Below are 20,844 nucleotides of genomic sequence, written 5' to 3'. Positions count from 1 at the left end.
TCCAGGTGTTGTGTGTCTCAGTTCCCCTGGCTAGGAAAAGGGATTCCCTTCCCCCTTGCGCTTCCCAGGTGAGGCGATGCCTCGCCCTGCTTCAGCTCTCGCTGGTCGGGCTGCAGCAGCTGACCAGCACCGATTGTCCGGCACTCCCCAGTGAGATGACCCCAGTACCTCAGTTGAAAATGCAGAAATCACCGGTCTTCTGTGTCGCTCGCGCTGGGAGTTGGAGACTGGAGCTGTTCCTATTCGGCCATCTTGCTCCGCCCCTCTACCCTTCAGATTTACCAGGAAAAAGCTAGAGACCTATAAGCATCTTAACAGACCTAACAGTTTTTCTTTCCAGAATTGGAATAGAGCACTGTTTTCTCAGCTGAGTATCAGATAAAGCAACTGATGTGCTCATCTTTAAACACTAGAATCACCATCAGTTGACTGTGAAGAATATCTGGAAAATGAGACCAAATAACACAACAGCTGAATCACACCCCTCTTCTTACTGATGCTCTCACTCAAGAACATATATTTGTCAGGAAACTGTTTCATACATATTTTCACATTTCAGCATGGTCAGGGCTTTCTAAGCAAAGAGCTCTGGCACCTGGGCTAAGGGACTTAACCCAGTAACCCTAAAGATGGAGCCCTCCAGAGATAAAGGTTTTCTCTCTCCCCCAAGCCATGTTTACATTCCAGTGTTTGTGAAACACAGATCTTTGCTTCTTTTCCCCAAAGAGTTTGTTTACATTCCAGAGCAAAAGTCTCTCTCTCTCCATCCTGAGAAAGGAGAATGGGCAGGAATGCCAGCTATCCTGTATAAACTTCAAGTTTCCTAAGTGCAGAGTTCTCTTGTGGTACCAAATCCCACTTGTAAACACAGAGTATCTCTGGTTGTCACCACATCACTTTATGGAGAACTAGGGCCTAGGGAACCAACGTAAGTTACTTTTCAAGTAAAAAAGGGCTTGATTTCTGGTCCAGAGACTTCGGGTTTCTGTTGGGGGAAAGGGTGGTGACAGAGAAAGAGAGTGAGGATGTGTGCAGTGTGTCTGTAATTGTGGCAAGCCAACTTGTTAGCTTACTAGTAGAAAAACATCTCAGACTCTTCACAGTTTCAGACTCAACAATACTATAAGTAAGCTGCCTGTAAATTATGACTGACTCCACTATAGATATATTTTTTCACAGTCCAACCACTTTTACACATCTGATTCTTGGACTGAATAAGGTCAAATGAGATACAGTGAAAATCCAGTACTTAGATGACAGTGGAACTGGTAACTCACTATCTCAACATTTCATTTCAAATCCTCCCCTGAAAGGACAATGATTTCTCTGTTTAAGAGGGAGTATTACTGCAGAACACACAGAAAAGTAAGGTTAAGATTTTTATTTCTTTTGAGGAAAACTCAACTTTGTGGCCAGGGTGAGAATAAAATTAGCATGGTTTTTATTTCAAATGATTACACACGTAGTAACAGTACTTCTGTGTAAGATTTTTTTAAACTGAAAATTATGTACAAGTCAATTTTTCAAACTGCAAGTGCCTTAACAACATGGGGAGGGATAACCTTTTCATTAATTTATTTTTATTAATGATGAAAGCATAACTGATAGGAAGTACTCTGGTGAAGTCAGTATCCACTGCCTCAATCCTGACAACACTGTCCTTGGGTCATCGGGACAAGTATGACTTTCCACATTTTAAAGATGATTATTTGACTTTACCTAAGTGCTTCCCTAGAACTTTTGCCTTTCTCTAAAGCACTTTAAAATGTCACTTATGTCAGTTATGTCACTTAATTTCCATAGCACTTTGTGATACAGTTAGAATAGATACATTTATTTTTATTTTACAAATGAGGAAACTGACGACCAGAGACATTAAGAATTTACTTAAGATCACACTGGAAACTACTTAAGGTTACACTGCAGTATTATGTATCAAACTTTTAAACCTTCAACTACATTAAAGATGCGAGATATTCCAGAATCATCGTTTATTTCTTTTTGTTAAAATATTAGTTGGGTCAGTCTGTTCTGTTTTAGCAACACAAAAGAACACACAGAATGGCTCTAGTGTCAGACTGCCTCTATTCCAACACAGTCTGCAACACAGTTTCAGAACCTAAGTAAGTTCTTAAGCTCTTTTCACCTAAATTTCTGTACCTGAAATTGTTGTGGAGCGTAATTGAGACAATGTGTAAACAGTATTTGATATAATGCCTGGCTCACACAAAATATTCAATAAATACTGGCTTGTATTTTTATTACAATTCTGGTTACTTCATTTTAAATGAAACTTCAGGCTTTTAAAATTTTTTGTATTATTACCCTCAATATTCCTACACTCAGGTCAAACTTTACTACTTTTTTCCGCATTTCCCAATATCAAGGCAGAAATGCATCGAATGACAGAAAGCCGCGACAGCTTTTTCAAGCCCCTTGCAGGCAGCTTGCGCATAGAAAGCTCAAGACACAGATATTAAATTCATATTTTCCTATTTCTTATTTATACAAAACCTGAACTCTACCATTCAGGTTAATTTAACTTAATGTTTTGTATGAAATTGGATAAAAAGAAACACATCAAGTGATAACTTCAGATAACCAGATGATAAAGAAAATATAAATCAAACATATCCTTTTACCACCCTACACACTAGATGGCGGTACAACACAAAGCACAACAGGAACAGTGCCGCCTCAAACTGATCAGACCCAATACACCGGTAATTTCTTTGCCTGCTACAAGAGACTTTCCCCCCCTGCTTACTGAAAAATATTTTGTAAAATGTAAATTAATCTTTGTTTTTGGACTGCAGAACAATACAACAGGGAAAATAAGTGCAATAACAATAAATTTGCAGAATTTTAAACTACATGTGGCTTTACTCAAAACAAAAAGCCCCTTCTAGTAATTGTTTATCTTTTTTTAGAAATTTAAATTTCTCTAAACTAAATATACGACATTTATGAATCAAACCTGTAGAATTTGGCCAAAGTGCTATTCACAGGAAAATATCCAAACTTAAATGCACTTATTAAAAAATTAATACATAAAAAAATGAACTATTAGCAATACCTGTTGCATTCTATTTCTCTAAAGAAGAGATTAAGTAGTATATGTAGTGTAATATTAATATTTGACAAAGTTGGTTTATGACAAAGCTAGTTTTTGAGAGGCAAATCCTAGTAGGCAATACACATTATTCTCAACTCTTTTCTAGAAAAAAAAATAAGAAAACTAAACTTTCAATTCAAGAAACAAAAGAAAAGTTATACTTAGAAATTACTGATATGAAAAATAAAGAAAAAAAACTTTGGTTGATCAGTAAAACCACAAGCTGGTTCCTTGACAAGACCAAGACTTAATAATACCTTGTGTACAACTTATAATCCATGAATTTAAAAAGCTACATTAAATGAACAATTTTAAGAAAATACAAATGATAAAATTGATCTAAGGAGATACAAAAGAACCTAATGAGCAATAATCAAATCATAAGTTGAAATGGTAAGTAAAGATGATAAAGATTAAGTCCCCAATTGGGAACCAGTTTCAAAAGGTTTTAACAGGAAAATTCTATTAACCCTTCAAAGAACAGGTAATTCCGTTTACACAAAATATTCCAGTGCATTTATTTTAAAGGGGTGGAGAATGGGACAGGGGAGCAGAAATTCCCCAGTCTTAGGCTAGTGGGACAAGTATAGCACACAGGTTAACTTCACCAATAAACATAGATGCAGAGATTATAAAATCTTAGTAGAGTGTAAAAAAGGAATTTATTTTTAAATATATATATACCTCAGCATAACGTGTCCCAGGAATATAAAGATGTTTCAACAAGCTACTTCTATGACATGAGCAATTATCTGTACTAATTTTTACAGATACTAATAGCTTATTCAAGCTCTATGGAAGCAGACTAAAATAAGAACATGGCATGACACAACCTCTCCTCCCCTGTGCTGTTATATCTCTTTTCCTCTGCACCTTATCACAACCTGAATCAGAACTCATAGTTCATCTACAATTTCTTAGCTTGAAGGAACATTAGCTGTCACCTAGCATTCTAGTGTATCTAGTAACCGTACCTCCTTTTCAGTGTGAAGACAAGGAAAGCAAGACCAAGGCTCACTGCAGCAGCTGGCCATACCCATTCTACACCACGCCAGCACCTTTCTCCTCAGCATAGTATCCTATGCTGATACTATGTAATGTCCTATACCACACATTACAACTGAAGGAACCAAACTGAGACTTAAACAGGATGGTTACATCATTTGTTTTATAATAAATAAACACTCATAAGGAATATATATTCTTCTCATATAAGAACAAATTTAAAATGATAAATAAAAACAAAATAGTAAAACAGCATTTTTAAAACCAATTGTATCTCTTCTTCAAATATAAACTCATTCATCCATTCATCTCATTCATCTATTATTCATTAAACAAATATTCATTGAGTAGTTTTTATGTGTCAACCACTGTTCTAGATGTTGAGGGGAAGAAAATAAATAATAAAATATTTAGCATGCCAAATGGTGTTAAGCGGTATGGAGGGAAATAAACGAGAGGGAGATGAGGAAAGCCGGTGACTAGAGTTGCAATCTTATGTAAGGAAGGTGCAGTCTGGGAAGACAGCACTGGAGCAAGCACTTTTAAAAGAGGAGGCAGCAAGGTGTGTGGCTCTCCTAAAGGAGCATTTTAAGTAGAGGAAACAAAAAGTACCAAGGCCCTGAGAAGGGGGTACACATACCGGCAGAAAACCAAGAGGCCACTGTGGCTGGATCACCCTGTCCGAGGGGAAGAGAAGAAAGATGAGGTCGGAAAAGTAAGGGTACATTCTGTGAATCCTTGTAGAAAAGTTTAAGAAATCTGACTTTTACTCTGAATAAGATGAACACTAACTGGAGAGTTTTTAAAAAGTGACATGATTGGACTTACATTTGAAAAGAATCATTCTTGCTGCTGTGCCAACTACAGAAGTCTATTGAAACAATCCTCCCAAAAGACAATGCTTTAGTGTAAGGTGATAGCAGAGAAGCAGGTAGGCATGGTTAGATCCTGGATTTACTTTAAAGATGGAGCCAAAAAATCTGCTGATGGACTGGATGTGAGGACTGACAGAAAGAGAGATGTCCAAGATGCTCCACGGTTCTTGGCTGGCCTCAGGAACTGAAAGGATAGAGTGGCTATTTACCAAGATGGGAAGTCAGCAGAAAGAGCAGGTCTGAAAGACTGTTCTGGGCATGCTGCAATGATTGTGGTGTTATTAGGCATCCAAGTGAAGATGCAGGGAAGTCAGCTGGATATACAAGACTGGAATTCAAAGGAGAGATCGTAAAAATGTCCTTTGTACATTATATATCATTATATGGTAATGACCGTACTGACCCAGTAAAAGTACTGACTTACATCTAAATTGTTTTTTAAGCAACTGTGTCTTTCAGACTAAATAAAATTGATCATTGGAATTTCTAACATACAGGATTAAAAATAACTATTTCATTCCAGAACTAAAAGCCCAAAAGTTAAAGATTATTTTGTCTGGATGTTTATAATGTAGAAGACGTTAACATCTCTGTCGTACTAGGATATGATGGCCAATGGCAATTACAAACTTTCAGATCTGAAGAGAAGGAAGAGCTGTAAACACAAAGACAATAAATCTGTAAATCGAAGAGAAATTTCTAAGATTAGAGTAAAAAAGAGAAGGTATGTCACTGCAGAATGTCCCAGAATTGGTACATATGAAAAGCAACAACCAAGTTGGCCGAGTGACAGTATGAACAACCTACCAATTTATACTAGAGCTGCCCAGTGTACAACTGATGCTCTATTATTGATACATTTTACTAAGTTGTCTTACTTGTTTTCTCTTCAGAACATATTCCAACCTTATATTGAAAATAAAGGATTCATTTTCCATAAACATGTTTAGAATCAAATGTGCTAATATTTACCTGTGTAAAAAGCAAGATGTTTATAAAATGATAAAGAATAAGAACTGAGACATATGAACTTTAATTGCTTGTAGCAGATAGAACGCAGGATTGTTTAGAGGTTAATATTATTGTTTTGTTTTCTTTAAATGGCATTCATCGGTCCATCAAAATGTAAAACCTTATACTAGCCAAAGAGAGAACAGCAACCCAAGAAAAAAACATAAGCATGTAAGTCAAGTCAGGATGCTATTACAGTTCTTTTGCTACACAACTTAGTTAATGAAAACTAATGTTTTCCTCCTGATGGTATCTGACATGGGCTGAATTCATCCAGAAGCAGAAGGCAAGCAAAACTGGTAGACGTGGTATGTAGAGGCCAGTCTCCAAAGACACAGAACAGAGGCAGGACAAAACTTGGCAGGAAAGGTGCGCCAAATAGAGCACAGTCAACAGAGAAAGATGACTCTGGTGTGGACCAGCAAGGTGCAGCTGGGCTGGTTTCCTTTGAACCACCCCTGTCTTCCATACTCCAAAGGCCTCGTGGTCAATCGATACAATCCTCAAACATCTCACTCATACACCTCATATATGCAGGGTCACACACTGACTTAGTATCATATCTTTTTTCCCTCTTCTGCCTGAGTAATGGAATTTTACAGGGTTGAAGTAAGTGCAATCGAGAAAGTGAAACATGGTATGACCCTCTAAAATGAAGATTACAGGTCTGTTCATTGGTAGAAAGTCTCCCTAATGTGTTCTCCCCATAAAATGAGACACAGTCCTCCAATTAAGAGGACTGGACTCTAATAACAGGCATTTAACAAAATCTCAAGAGAGCCAAACGCAGCTGAGTAACAACTGTCTATTCCCTACCCACATCCTCAATGCAGCCATTATAAACTCTTTAAATATAAAATAATAAAAGTTTAGAACTATGATACTATTTAGCACAACCTCATTCACCTCATAAAGGAAATAAAACCAAAGAGGCTAAGCTTCTTGCCCAAGGTCATAAACTTCCTAAGAAGCAAAAGAAAATTAGAATCTATGTTTGTGAACTAAGGCCAGTGCTTTTCTATTTCATTATACAATGCTTACCAATAATAGCTTTGTTTTATTTTAAATCAGATGCTTCAGAGATTTCCTAACCTTTCATATAATGTTAACATTTAAATATTCTTTGGTCTGGTTTTAGATCTCTAGCGTCCTATTTCTTTTCACTTTGCTAAAACTCCTTACAAGGTTTACCGCCTCCAAAAGGGCTCATTCAATCTTGTAAAGATTTTAAAAAAAAAGCAAAATAAATTAAGTAGAAAATAGTTTAGCTAAATTGCAAGCTGAGTAAACTAAATCACTCAAACAGATATATCAAATGCTTAACAGTCACAAAATGAAAATGTACTCATTACTGTTTTCTTAATCAGCTCTTCCTGACCTAAGAAATTTATCATGATAACTGCAATTGCAAAGACATACACACTAATGGAACAAAATATCCTTTGTTTGATGTCACAGCATTATAAATCTCTAGTGCTATTTTAAACTGTCAATTTATTTGAAATAGAAATGTCCTTCACTTTCATAAATCCTATAGATCAAATTCATGTCACTTGTTTATGAAATAAAATTACAAAAGTAGCACACTGTGACAAATCAATCATGTCTCATGAGTTTTATTCTGGACAGACGGTGGTCAGGGCAAGGACAGGAAGTGGACTACCTCTCCATGTTGTCTGTAGAAATCAAGACTTTTTTTTCTATTAGCCTATTTTGAAAAGACAATGTAAACAGTGGCTTCTGTTCCCCTGGGAAAATATAATTTTTTAAATAACCACAATCTGGCTATTTTTTATGTTTTAGTAGTTTTTTCACATTAATACATATATAATGTACAAAGGACATTAAGCTGCCAATGATATAAGAGCAAAGTATGTAGCTTGATGTCAAGTTAGATTCAATAATTTGTATGTAAATGGAAAGGCAGAAACAGTAAAACATTTCTGAAAAGAAGAATAAAGTGAGAACACTTTAATCTACCAAGTATCAAAGTTCACAATTAATTAAGACAAGGTTACATAAGGTCAGAATAGAAAGTCACTACACAAAGCCATGGACATATGGACATGATATAGGAAAACAGAGGGGACAGGACTGACTTTCCTTAACTGATACATGTTAGCGTGATGGTTACTTTTATATGTCAATGTGACATCAAGTATTTGTCAATAGAAGAGAAGAAAGATTTTACCTCAACCAATAAGACATCAATTTAAAAAAAACTACTTCAAAGTGTCATCTATTAGATACAGATATATAGATAAGCATATAGATATAAAGGCAGATGTGTAAATCTTAATTCAGGATATAAGAAATATTTCAATATACCTGTATGCTGCCGAACTCAACATTCTCATAATGGAAATGCGCACATTCAGCCATCTTCGGAAAGTGACCTTTAGTGAAGGGTAACCTGAAACACATGAAATAAATAAGAAATAATATAGTGAAATAGTAAAATTACTAAGTTTAAGGGGAAAATACAGTGGATTTAAGAGCTCATGCAAGCAAAATATTTAGTAAGCACATGCACATGAGCCACACATATCCACACAAATCCTCTTAAAATACACTGAATCAGATGAGTATTATATTTAGTGTACAGATCAAAACCAAAATTAAAAAAGCATCACCGTATCTCCTAATGTTGACCCAAATCAATGTCCATAGAAAACTGTTATTTTCAGCAAATGTTATGGAAACTGTGAACAGCCAGCTTCTAACCAGAGCAGCATTCCCAACACAAGGTACGAAACCAGGTTTTACCTGTGAATGTTGTCACAGCCCATCAGTCCTGGAGTGGTGGACCTGGACGCAGAATGAACATGTTTATCCTTGTCTTTCCTCTGCTTACACATGAAGCATGGCTATCTAACTCTACCAAGTGAAAAGATGGTTTTCCTGTTTAAAACTGATTAGCTTCAGGTACAGGATGAATAGCCCTTATTCGAAATGACACAGAGACCAGAAGAGTTTTGGATTTCAGATTTTGGAATATTTGCTTATATCTATATCTGCTTATATCTTGGGGCTGGGACCCAAGTCTATACAAAAAATTCATTTATATTTCATATACATTTTATACACAGCCTGAAGGTAATGTTATACATTTTAAATAATTTTGTGCATGAAACAAAATTTTAACTGCGAACACTCACATAAGGTCAGGTGTGAAATTTTCCATTTGTGCTACCATGTTGGCACTCAAAAGTTTCACATTTTGGAGCACTCTGGATTTCATAGCTTCAGATTAGGGATGCTCAACCTGTATTTCACTTAATAGTCAACTCTTGGCATCTACTTCAAGCTCCTCAAAGGCAAACCGGAAATCTAATAATCTCATAACTCAGACAATAAAGCTGATATTTCTGAATGAATGAGAGCATGCACTAAGGGTACCAAGAATGACATGGTTAGATTGTTTCTATCAAACAACTGTAACATAACAGAAGATAACATAAGTTGCTTCAAGAACAAAATAAAGTATATTTTAGATGAATGGATAATCTGTAGGCCTATTCCACTGCTGAGTCATAATTTAAGGATTAACAATTGCACAGTAACAGCATATTTTGTAAAAGTCTAAATAAAAGTTTTAAGAGAACTAAAGAACTGATTTCCCTTCATAGGAATTCATTTAGAACCCACTGTAAAGCTATACTCACTTTTCACATGCTTAACCTTCATACTGGCTGTACTGCCACACGTCTTAAGAGTAAGATCTCCAGGAATCTCGGGAACATCTGCGCCTCTTGCCTTAAAAAATAAAGACAAAATATTTATGACTATTCCTTTAGTATTACACTTTTTTAAAAGCAGGTTATGATTTATGTTAATAGTTCTGCTGACTTTTACCTACAAAATATATCTTGGTTAAATAATCTTAAAATTATGACTTACTTGAGTTTTAATTATTAAGAATATAAATTATTCACCTGATTTAAATATTCAGCTTTACTGTATAAGGGAAATTTTTCTGTGAGAATAAGAATTTTCATGCTTTTGTAATCAGATTTCAAAACCAGCTATTATATATCTCAAAATGAATTAAAATTTCCCCTGGAAGTTGTTGGAATAAAATAACCTTGGTTAAAATAATAAACATTAAAATGTAATATAAACATAGATATTAAGAGATTAAAACATGTATTTCTCACACCAAAATCTGAACATGACATGTATATAATACTTCCAAATTACTCCTTAGTCTGTCATAGTTTTCACAGTGGTGAATTCTTAACTTCAGTGATACAATCAGGTATATATTTTTTTAAAAAACAAAATGAAAAATCAAAAAGTTCTTAACACTCTGGACAAAATAAAAGTCAAGTCCAAATATCCATCNNTATCATATCTTTTTTCCCTCTTCTGCCTGAGTAATGGAATTTTACAGGGTTGAAGTAAGTGCAATCGAGAAAGTGAAACATGGTATGACCCTCTAAAATGAAGATTACAGGTCTGTTCATTGGTAGAAAGTCTCCCTAATGTGTTCTCCCCATAAAAATGAGACACAGTCCTCCAATTAAGAGGACTGGACTCTAATAACAGGCATTTAACAAAATCTCAAGAGAGCCAAACGCAGCTGAGTAACAACTGTCTATTCCCTACCCACATCCTCAATGCAGCCATTATAAACTCTTTAAATATAAAATAATAAAAGTTTAGAACTATGATACTATTTAGCACAACCTCATTCACCTCATAAAGGAAATAAAACCAAAGAGGCTAAGCTTCTTGCCCAAGGTCATAAACTTCCTAAGAAGCAAAAAGAAAATTAGAATCTATGTTTGTGAACTAAGGCCAGTGCTTTTTCTATTTCATTATACAATGCTTACCAATAATAGCTTTGTTTTTATTTTAAATCAGATGCTTCAGAGATTTCCTAACCTTTCATATAATGTTAACATTTAAATATTCTTTGGTCTGGTTTTAGATCTCTAGCGTCCTATTTCTTTTCACTTTGCTAAAACTCCTTACAAGGTTTACCGCCTCCAAAAGGGCTCATTCAATCTTGTAAAGATTTTAAAAAAAAAGCAAAATAAATTAAGTAGAAAATAGTTTAGCTAAATTGCAAGCTGAGTAAACTAAATCACTCAAACAGATATATCAAATGCTTAACAGTCACAAAATGAAAAATGTACTCATTACTGTTTTCTTAATCAGCTCTTCCTGACCTAAGAAATTTATCATGATAACTGCAATTGCAAAGACATACACACTAATGGAACAAAATATCCTTTGTTTGATGTCACAGCATTATAAATCTCTAGTGCTATTTTAAACTGTCAATTTATTTGAAATAGAAATGTCCTTCACTTTCATAAATCCTATAGATCAAATTCATGTCACTTGTTTATGAAATAAAATTACAAAAAGTAGCACACTGTGACAAATCAATCATGTCTCATGAGTTTTATTCTGGACAGACGGTGGTCAGGGCAAGGACAGGAAGTGGACTACCTCTCCATGTTGTCTGTAGAAATCAAGACTTTTTTTTCTATTAGCCTATTTTGAAAAGACAATGTAAACAGTGGCTTCTGTTCCCCTGGGAAAATATAATTTTTTAAATAACCACAATCTGGCTATTTTTTATGTTTTTAGTAGTTTTTTCACATTAATACATATATAATGTACAAAGGACATTAAGCTGCCAATGATATAAGAGCAAAGTATGTAGCTTGATGTCAAGTTAGATTCAATAATTTGTATGTAAATGGAAAGGCAGAAACAGTAAAAACATTTCTGAAAAAGAAGAATAAAGTGAGAACACTTTAATCTACCAAGTATCAAAGTTCACAATTAATTAAGACAAGGTTACATAAGGTCAGAATAGAAAGTCACTACACAAAGCCATGGACATATGGACATGATATAGGAAAACAGAGGGGGACAGGACTGACTTTCCTTAACTGATACATGTTAGCGTGATGGTTACTTTTATATGTCAATGTGACATCAAGTATTTGTCAATAGAAGAGAAGAAAGATTTTACCTCAACCAATAAGACATCAATTTAAAAAAAACTACTTCAAAGTGTCATCTATTAGATACAGATATATAGATAAGCATATAGATATAAAGGCAGATGTGTAAATCTTAATTCAGGATATAAGAAATATTTCAATATACCTGTATGCTGCCGAACTCAACATTCTCATAATGGAAATGCGCACATTCAGCCATCTTCGGAAAGTGACCTTTAGTGAAGGGTAACCTGAAACACATGAAATAAATAAGAAATAATATAGTGAAATAGTAAAAATTACTAAGTTTAAGGGGAAAATACAGTGGATTTAAGAGCTCATGCAAGCAAAAATATTTAGTAAGCACATGCACATGAGCCACACATATCCACACAAATCCTCTTAAAAATACACTGAATCAGATGAGTATTATATTTAGTGTACAGATCAAAACCAAAAATTAAAAAAGCATCACCGTATCTCCTAATGTTGACCCAAATCAATGTCCATAGAAAAACTGTTATTTTCAGCAAATGTTATGGAAACTGTGAACAGCCAGCTTCTAACCAGAGCAGCATTCCCAACACAAGGTACGAAACCAGGTTTTACCTGTGAATGTTGTCACAGCCCATCAGTCCTGGAGTGGTGGACCTGGACGCAGAATGAACATGTTTATCCTTGTCTTTCCTCTGCTTACACATGAAGCATGGCTATCTAACTCTACCAAGTGAAAAGATGGTTTTCCTGTTTAAAACTGATTAGCTTCAGGTACAGGATGAATAGCCCTTATTCGAAATGACACAGAGACCAGAAGAGTTTTGGATTTCAGATTTTGGAATATTTGCTTATATCTATATCTGCTTATATCTTGGGGCTGGGACCCAAGTCTATACAAAAAATTCATTTATATTTCATATACATTTTATACACAGCCTGAAGGTAATGTTATACATTTTAAATAATTTTGTGCATGAAACAAAATTTTAACTGCGAACACTCACATAAGGTCAGGTGTGAAATTTTCCATTTGTGCTACCATGTTGGCACTCAAAAAGTTTCACATTTTGGAGCACTCTGGATTTCATAGCTTCAGATTAGGGATGCTCAACCTGTATTTCACTTAATAGTCAACTCTTGGCATCTACTTCAAGCTCCTCAAAGGCAAACCGGAAATCTAATAATCTCATAACTCAGACAATAAAGCTGATATTTCTGAATGAATGAGAGCATGCACTAAGGGTACCAAGAATGACATGGTTAGATTGTTTCTATCAAACAACTGTAACATAACAGAAGATAACATAAGTTGCTTCAAGAACAAAAATAAAGTATATTTTAGATGAATGGATAATCTGTAGGCCTATTCCACTGCTGAGTCATAATTTAAGGATTAACAATTGCACAGTAACAGCATATTTTTGTAAAAAGTCTAAATAAAAGTTTTAAGAGAACTAAAGAACTGATTTCCCTTCATAGGAATTCATTTAGAACCCACTGTAAAGCTATACTCACTTTTTCACATGCTTAACCTTCATACTGGCTGTACTGCCACACGTCTTAAGAGTAAGATCTCCAGGAATCTCGGGAACATCTGCGCCTCTTGCCTTAAAAAATAAAGACAAAATATTTATGACTATTCCTTTAGTATTACACTTTTTTAAAAAGCAGGTTATGATTTATGTTAATAGTTCTGCTGACTTTTTACCTACAAAATATATCTTGGTTAAATAATCTTAAAATTATGACTTACTTGAGTTTTAATTATTAAGAATATAAATTATTCACCTGATTTAAATATTCAGCTTTACTGTATAAGGGAAATTTTTCTGTGAGAATAAGAATTTTCATGCTTTTGTAATCAGATTTCAAAACCAGCTATTATATATCTCAAAATGAATTAAAATTTCCCCTGGAAGTTGTTGGAATAAAATAACCTTGGTTAAAATAATAAACATTAAAATGTAATATAAACATAGATATTAAGAGATTAAAACATGTATTTCTCACACCAAAATCTGAACATGACATGTATATAATACTTCCAAATTACTCCTTAGTCTGTCATAGTTTTCACAGTGGTGAATTCTTAACTTCAGTGATACAATCAGGTATATATTTTTTTAAAAAACAAAATGAAAATCAAAAAGTTCTTAACACTCTGGACAAAATAAAAGTCAAGTCCAAATATCCATCTTAAAAATAAATTTTGTGCTATAATACCTATGATTTATAATTTTAAAAAACTTAAGCTGAATTATGATAGCCCATGCCACATGACTCAACAGGCGAGAATAATGTGGGATAAGCAGTTAAAGTAAGTTGGGAGGAGAATCACAACCTTAACTTCTGTAATGCTTTCTTGTGAGGAAAAAAAAAAAAAAAAAAGCCAGACAGTTTAGATACGTTTGTTTGTTTGTTTGTTTGTTTTGTAAATAGGACTTTTCAAAGGTATGAGGTAACAATGTATGAATTTATGAGAATGAAACCTTGTTACATCATCACAGCGTGCTGGGTTCTTTCTTTCTTTTTGAGGGTTTTTTGTTTTTTAGCAAATTTAACTATTTATAAGGGTTGATATTTCATCATCAAGCCTTCTTAGATGTATTTTTATTCCTTCTTATAGGTCTCCCAAAGAAAACAGAGTATTATTATATTCTTTAGTAATGAAACAGAACTCATTCCATCTTGCACAGCTATCATATGGATTCAATGAAACTTTTTATAAATATAACATCTTGTCTTATCTTTCCTCTATCTTGAAACAAAGTTACTTCATAATCCTAGGTATTATTTCATCAGTACTCATCATCCAAGTATACCCTATCACACTAGAAAAAAAAATTTAAGACTAAAATAAAAAGTATATTTTAAAAAAGGGGAAATGAGATAATATCCTAGAAAAAGAGTTGACAAACTTTTTCTTAAACAGCCAGCCGGTAAATACTTTAGGTTTGTGGGCCACTTTATCTTTGCCACTATTCAATTCTGCTATTGTAGTGTAAAAGTAGCCACTTGTAAATGACCAAACACAGCCACGTTCCAAAAAAACTTGATTTGCAAAAACAGGCACCCAACAAAGTAAACTTCGCAAAGCCCTGTCCTACAAAGTTGGTGCTGTGGTGAAATAAATTATCATCCAGTTTTATACTGTGTTGCCCAAATTGCCTCATCTTTCAAGAAGGTATTTAAAAGCTTGGAGACACCATCTTTCTAGTCCATTTCACTTTCATTTAACATATTCACTGATTCAATAGTCTTCGTTTTCTTTCACTTATAGAAAATAGAAAAACACTGACAAAGAAAGATATCTTATAATGAATAGATACACGAAAAGGTGGGTACAAAGAGACAACAGCACTCTAGACTAATAAAGATGGCAAAACAATCACGTACATGATACATCAGACTAATTATAATATCCTAGATGAATACAGTATTGAGTATTAAGAACAGAGTGAACAAGATATTTCTAAGGACAAAAAAGGAAATACAGTATTCTCCAATTGGTCATTCAACTGAAAGTACTTTTTCATGCAATATTCTGCGACAACCTGGATCATCTGGTTTTGCCATTTAAAAAAAAAAGTGGAAGTGTGACAATACTCTTTCATCTTTTATGATGTTTGTGCACCAAAATTTACTTGACATAATAGGTTTGCCAAGCTTAAATTCTTAACATTTCCGATAAGGTGGCTTTTCACTATTCTGCATTGTTCATAAATTGACTTAAAAATATAAAAGAATAAACAAGAATCCACTAGACTGAGTTAATAAATGGAGATGATGTAACTGGTAAACTGGAAATTGAAACGTTAGCTTTCTTTTGAAAACAAGCTCTATGTGCTAGCTAGGGAGGCCACTGTTTCTAAATACATCTAAACAGAAAACAAGAAAATCTGCCCAGCCTATAATCCGCACGAGGGAGGAACATCATGTACCACACACCTCTGCAACCACAACTGACTGGGCTGTAGATGGAAACATGACCCAAAGGTAAATCCACAGGTTATGCAAAAGGGTCTGACAGGAAAATCTCTGCCTAAAAAGACAAAATGATAATAATTAGGCCAGTGAACCAAACAAGGGTCCAAAAAGCTTCAGAGGATTCATGAAAATATGTCTGAATCATAGTTCAACTAGCCTGTGACCATGTATGTTCTGTCCAGCAATATTTACCCACAGCACAGAAAAGTTCCAGGAAAATCTTAGGCTCTCAGTATATTTTTGTGAATGAACAAATACAATACACTTGAACATAACAAGGTTTTATCATTTACTCTTTTAAGATGAAGCCAGTAGAACTGAAAGGAAAATACTGTACTATTATTCAATCACCTGATGAACTAAAATTTTCATCTACATATTTTAAAAATAAAATAAATTATCTTAAATTTCTATTGAGAGCACATACTTGAGTTATTTATTCTGTTGCTCCAAACCAAAGATTAAGGAAGTTCTTTTTCGGAAAATAGTTCATTAACTGATATTCATTCATAAAAATAATTTTTCCTATTTTTTCATGTTATAATTATCACTTAATTATGCTTCCAAAATAGAATTTATAATATCATCAACACAGTAACAGCACCATTCATCAACAGAACATTCAAAAGACCTCAAAAGACAACTGAACTTATGTTCAGAAAAGCACACACCATTTACATTTAAAAGCTCTATGTGTCTACCTCTAGCAATTAACTGGCATCCTAGAAAATTAGACCAAAAGATTAAGGAAATTAATGGATTCAATAACAATTTTTAACTCCTCACTCTTCCCTACTTGTTTACACTATATAATTCAACATGTTCATTATCCCTGCCTATACAACCTTATCCTCAAAATCCAATTCAAATCCACCTAGTCCATTTAATCCTATACTGATAATTTTGTCAAATGTTGATACTTTCCTTCATTAATCTTTCAAAGGATTTATCCTGTATATAGTATATTGGAGCATTTATCCTGTATACAGTATATTTCATTATATTTTTATTCATCTTTTAATGCAAACTGCCATGTAGTGTTCTCTAATAAAAGACTTTTCCATTCATCAAGAGGGTAAATTTCTTGAGCATGAAGCCAATGGAATAACATGCGTACATATTTTACTAACATTTGACATCCACAATCCCCATTACAACACTAAGATTTAGCATCCTTCAAGGAAAACAGTCAAAGAAACTGAGCATTGTTAACTACCCTAGAAAAGCACATAATGATTTTATCTCTGATTTTTAATTCCCCTAGATGACATTATTATCTATGAAAGTTTACAGTTAACAAAGAGTCATTTTAATAGCTCTAATTTTATGATTAAAAATATTTTACCCTTACTGTTTGAAGCACACTGCTAAATGATCTTCCAGAGGGCCTGATCTAATTCACACTGCTACCAAGCATGCGTAAGAGTGCCTACTTTCTGACCACCTCACAAACATCAAATACTATTGAATCTTTTTACTTTTTTCATTCTGATAGGTACTTCTTTACCTTTGTTTTAAAATTAACAAGATAAAAGAACTGAACATAATTTCACATTTTGGTGGGTATGTAGTTATTATTGTGTGTAACACTGTTTTCATCTCATATTCTCTATCTTCAATTTTTTTAATTAAGTTAAAGCTAGTCATATTTGTATGACATAATATGCCAAGATATTTAACAGCTTTCCATTAAAATTATAAACCTCGAAGTTGGAGGCCTTACTTAGACCTTCTAATTTCAAGACTTATTAAAAAGCAATACTCAGTAAGACAAAGTGCCACTAGAGTTAAGGAAAAACAAATGAATAAAATATAATGCAGTTCAAAAAAGACCCACACGTATACAATAAAAGTTTATTTATGACAAAGGAGCCAATGCAATTCAAAAGAACAGCACTGTCAATAAATGGGAACAGCACAGTTTTAAAAGTATGCAAAATTAAGAATAAAACTTCAATCTTCTCTTAATATACAAAATTAATTCAGGATGGAAATTCATTCAATATGAAAATAATAAATCTTCTAAAATATACACAGAATAATAAATCTGAGCTAAGTAACAAGAAGCAAAAAAAAAAAAAAACTACTCCTAAGAGAAAAAAATTAATACATTCAATGGCTTATACAAACAAGGAACTTATACAAACAAACAAGGAACTTACACTCAAGGAACTTATACTCAACATATATAAAGAACTCCTTGTAACAAAATAACTAATAATCCAAACAAGGAACTTATACTCAACAAGGAACTTATACTCAACATATATAAAGAACTCCTTGTAACAAAATAACTAATAATCCAATTTTAAACTGGCAAAAAAAAAAAAACTCAACAGGTATTTCACAAAACAGAATACTTATAGTCAATAATCAAGCTACTCAGTGTCATTATTCATCAAGAAAATGTAAAATAAAACCACAATGAAGTAACAGTGTACACCTGCCAAAAAGCCCAAATTAAAAGTAAAATAGAATACCAGTGTTGGCAAAGATGCATTGCTGGTTAGAGTATACAACAGCATAACCATTTGGGAAATTGTTTGATAATTAATTGGTAATTCCTACTAACCATACTCCATGATCCTATGACTACACTCCCAAATGTGTATCCCCCTAAATTATTTCATATGTACAACAAAAACTTGCACATAAATATTAACAGAAGCTTATTCATAACCACTAAAAATAGAAACATTACGAATACACAGAGTAGAATCAGTGAGTAAATTATGGCATATATATATATGCAATGGAATTCTGTGATTGAAAATAATTATTAATATATTAAACAACACGAATAAATCTAACAGTTGTTACAGCACATGAAAGAAGACAGAAGAAAAAAAATCTTGCTGTATTATTACCTTTATATGAAGTTCAAGAAGAGGTAAAATTATTCATAGAAATAAGAACAGTGTTACATCTGGCTGGTGAGAAATATGAACAAACCTTACTAAGAAATGCTTTATATCTCGGTGTGGGTGGTGGCTTCACAGAAGTACACAGGACATCAGATGGACAAAACATTAGTGCATTTTACTCACTTGTGTGCGTTAAAATTAACAGTAAAAAGGTCAAGGGGAATTTTTATAGAACTTGAGCTGGTTCCACATTCGCCTGGAATAGATATGATAACTATGGAAACAATGAGAAATGAGGGAATAATACTATTCCATAGAACTGAAAAAGAATGATGTCTTTCAAACTCATTTTATAATACCAGTTAACCCCAGATATGAAAACCACCCAAAGAAAACAGGAAAAGCAGCCTTGGAGAGCCAGAGAATGTGGGCAAAGTCTCCAATAAAAAAAACCATCCAAAACCACTTTTAAGCAACCAGATCTCGTAAGAACTCACTCACTATGATGAAAACAGCAAGGGGGAAATCCTTCCCCATGATCCAATCACCTCCCACCAGGCCGCTCCTCCAACGTTGGGAATTACAATTTGACATGAGATTTGGGTGGGCCCACAAATCCAAACCATATCACCAGCTGAGTGGTGGTATGGGTACTGAAGAGGCTCAGTGAAAACCCATTTTTGAGTAGAGAAACAATAAAGCAAGACCCTACTGTATAAAGGCTGTGGGGATAACCCTTGGTATTATTTTCTCTTTTCTTCCATTACTTAGACCCGACAGCAGCCCAAATCAGGAAAAATGGTGCAAGGCAAGACTTTTTTGTTTTAATTTTATTTTATTTTAAGTTCTGGGGTACATGTGCAGCATGTGCAGGTTTGTTACAGAGGTAAACATTTGCCATGTGGTTTGCTGCACCTATCAACCCATCACCTTGGTGTTAAGCCTACCATGCATTAGCTATTTTTGCTAATGCTCACTGCAAGAGTTTTAAAACTCTTAAGAGAACTTTATCTTTCCCACCAAAGAAAACAGGAAAAGCAGTCTTGGAGAGCCAGAGAATGTGGGCAAAGTCCCCAATAAAAAAACAGTAGGCTGGGCACAATAGCTCATGCCTGTAATCCCAAGACTTTGGGAGGCCAAGGCAAGAGGATTGCTTGAATCCAGGAGTTTTGAGGCCAGCCTGGGCAACAGAGGGAGACCCCATCTCTATAGAAAAATGTAAATGTTAGCCAGGCATGGTGGCATGTGCCTGTAGTCACAGCCACTCAGTGCGCTGAGGTGGGAGGATTGTTTGAGCCTAAGGTTAAGGCTGCAGAAAGCCATGAGCAATGCCACTGCACTCCAGCCTGAGCAACAGAGCAAGATCCAGGCCAAAAAAAAAAAAAAAAAGTCAAGGTAAGACCACAGTGATCCCCATGAAACTGAACTGATGTTGAAACCACCACCTATAAAAATCTAGATGAAACTTCAATCTGAACTCAGCCAGGCTGATGTCTAATAAAGCACAAATAAGAGGATTTCAATAAGGAGTCAGTCTCACAGCATACTATTCAGAATGTCCGTGATCTAATTAAAAAATACTAGCTATATCAAAAATCAGACAAATATGAGCTCTTTCCAAAGGAAAATACAACCTAGAAATGTCAAATCTGACATGAAACAGATTGGACTAATCAGACAAATACTTTAAAACAGGTATTATAAACACACTGCATTAGATTTTGGAACCAATGGAAAGACTGAAATACTCTTACAAAAAATAAAAATAAAAACTATTAAAAAAAACCCAAATATAATTTTTAGAACACAGAAATGTAGCATCTCAAAAAATACTGGCTTAGCATAATAAAATACCCTGAGACTGGGTAATTTACAAAGAAAAGGGGTTTAGTTGGTTCATGGTTCCACAGGCTGTTTAGGAAGCATGACTGGCGAGGCCTCAGGAAACTTACAATCACAGTGGGAGGCAAAGAGGAAGGAGGCACGTCTTACACGTTTAGAGCCAGGGGAAGAGTGAGCAGGAGAAA

General features: G+C 34.2%; 2 protein-coding genes across 2 annotated transcripts in view; both read right to left on the bottom strand.

The window, feature by feature from the left end:
- Positions 1 to 8,808, bottom strand: part of ARHGAP32 (Rho GTPase activating protein 32) — a 173,354-nt gene extending 164,546 nt beyond the window's left edge. Inside the window, exons 1-2 of the mRNA XM_017871179.1 lie at positions 8,773 to 8,808; positions 8,335 to 8,419 (exon numbers count right to left, since the gene is read on the bottom strand). Of these exons, the coding sequence (XP_017726668.1) occupies positions 8,335 to 8,419; positions 8,773 to 8,795 (108 nt within the window). The 5' untranslated portion in view covers positions 8,796 to 8,808. The remainder of the gene's footprint in view (positions 1 to 8,334; positions 8,420 to 8,772) is intronic.
- Positions 8,809 to 9,639: 831 nt separating this feature from the next.
- LOC108529068 (rho GTPase-activating protein 32-like) overlaps positions 9,640 to 20,844 on the bottom strand; it is a 56,983-nt gene continuing 45,778 nt past the window's right edge. Inside the window, exons 2-6 of the mRNA XM_017871145.1 lie at positions 15,915 to 16,008; positions 13,482 to 13,573; positions 12,579 to 12,620; positions 12,136 to 12,220; positions 9,640 to 9,762 (exon numbers count right to left, since the gene is read on the bottom strand). Of these exons, the coding sequence (XP_017726634.1) occupies positions 9,640 to 9,762; positions 12,136 to 12,220; positions 12,579 to 12,620; positions 13,482 to 13,573; positions 15,915 to 16,008 (436 nt within the window). The remainder of the gene's footprint in view (positions 9,763 to 12,135; positions 12,221 to 12,578; positions 12,621 to 13,481; positions 13,574 to 15,914; positions 16,009 to 20,844) is intronic.

This window comes from Rhinopithecus bieti, unplaced genomic scaffold, assembly GCF_001698545.2.
Source record: "Rhinopithecus bieti isolate Rb0 unplaced genomic scaffold, ASM169854v2 scaffold_5750, whole genome shotgun sequence".
Classification (NCBI taxonomy): Eukaryota; Metazoa; Chordata; class Mammalia; order Primates; family Cercopithecidae; genus Rhinopithecus; species Rhinopithecus bieti.
Note: the sequence above shows the minus strand (reverse complement) of the source record. Positions and strands in the feature narration are given on the sequence as shown.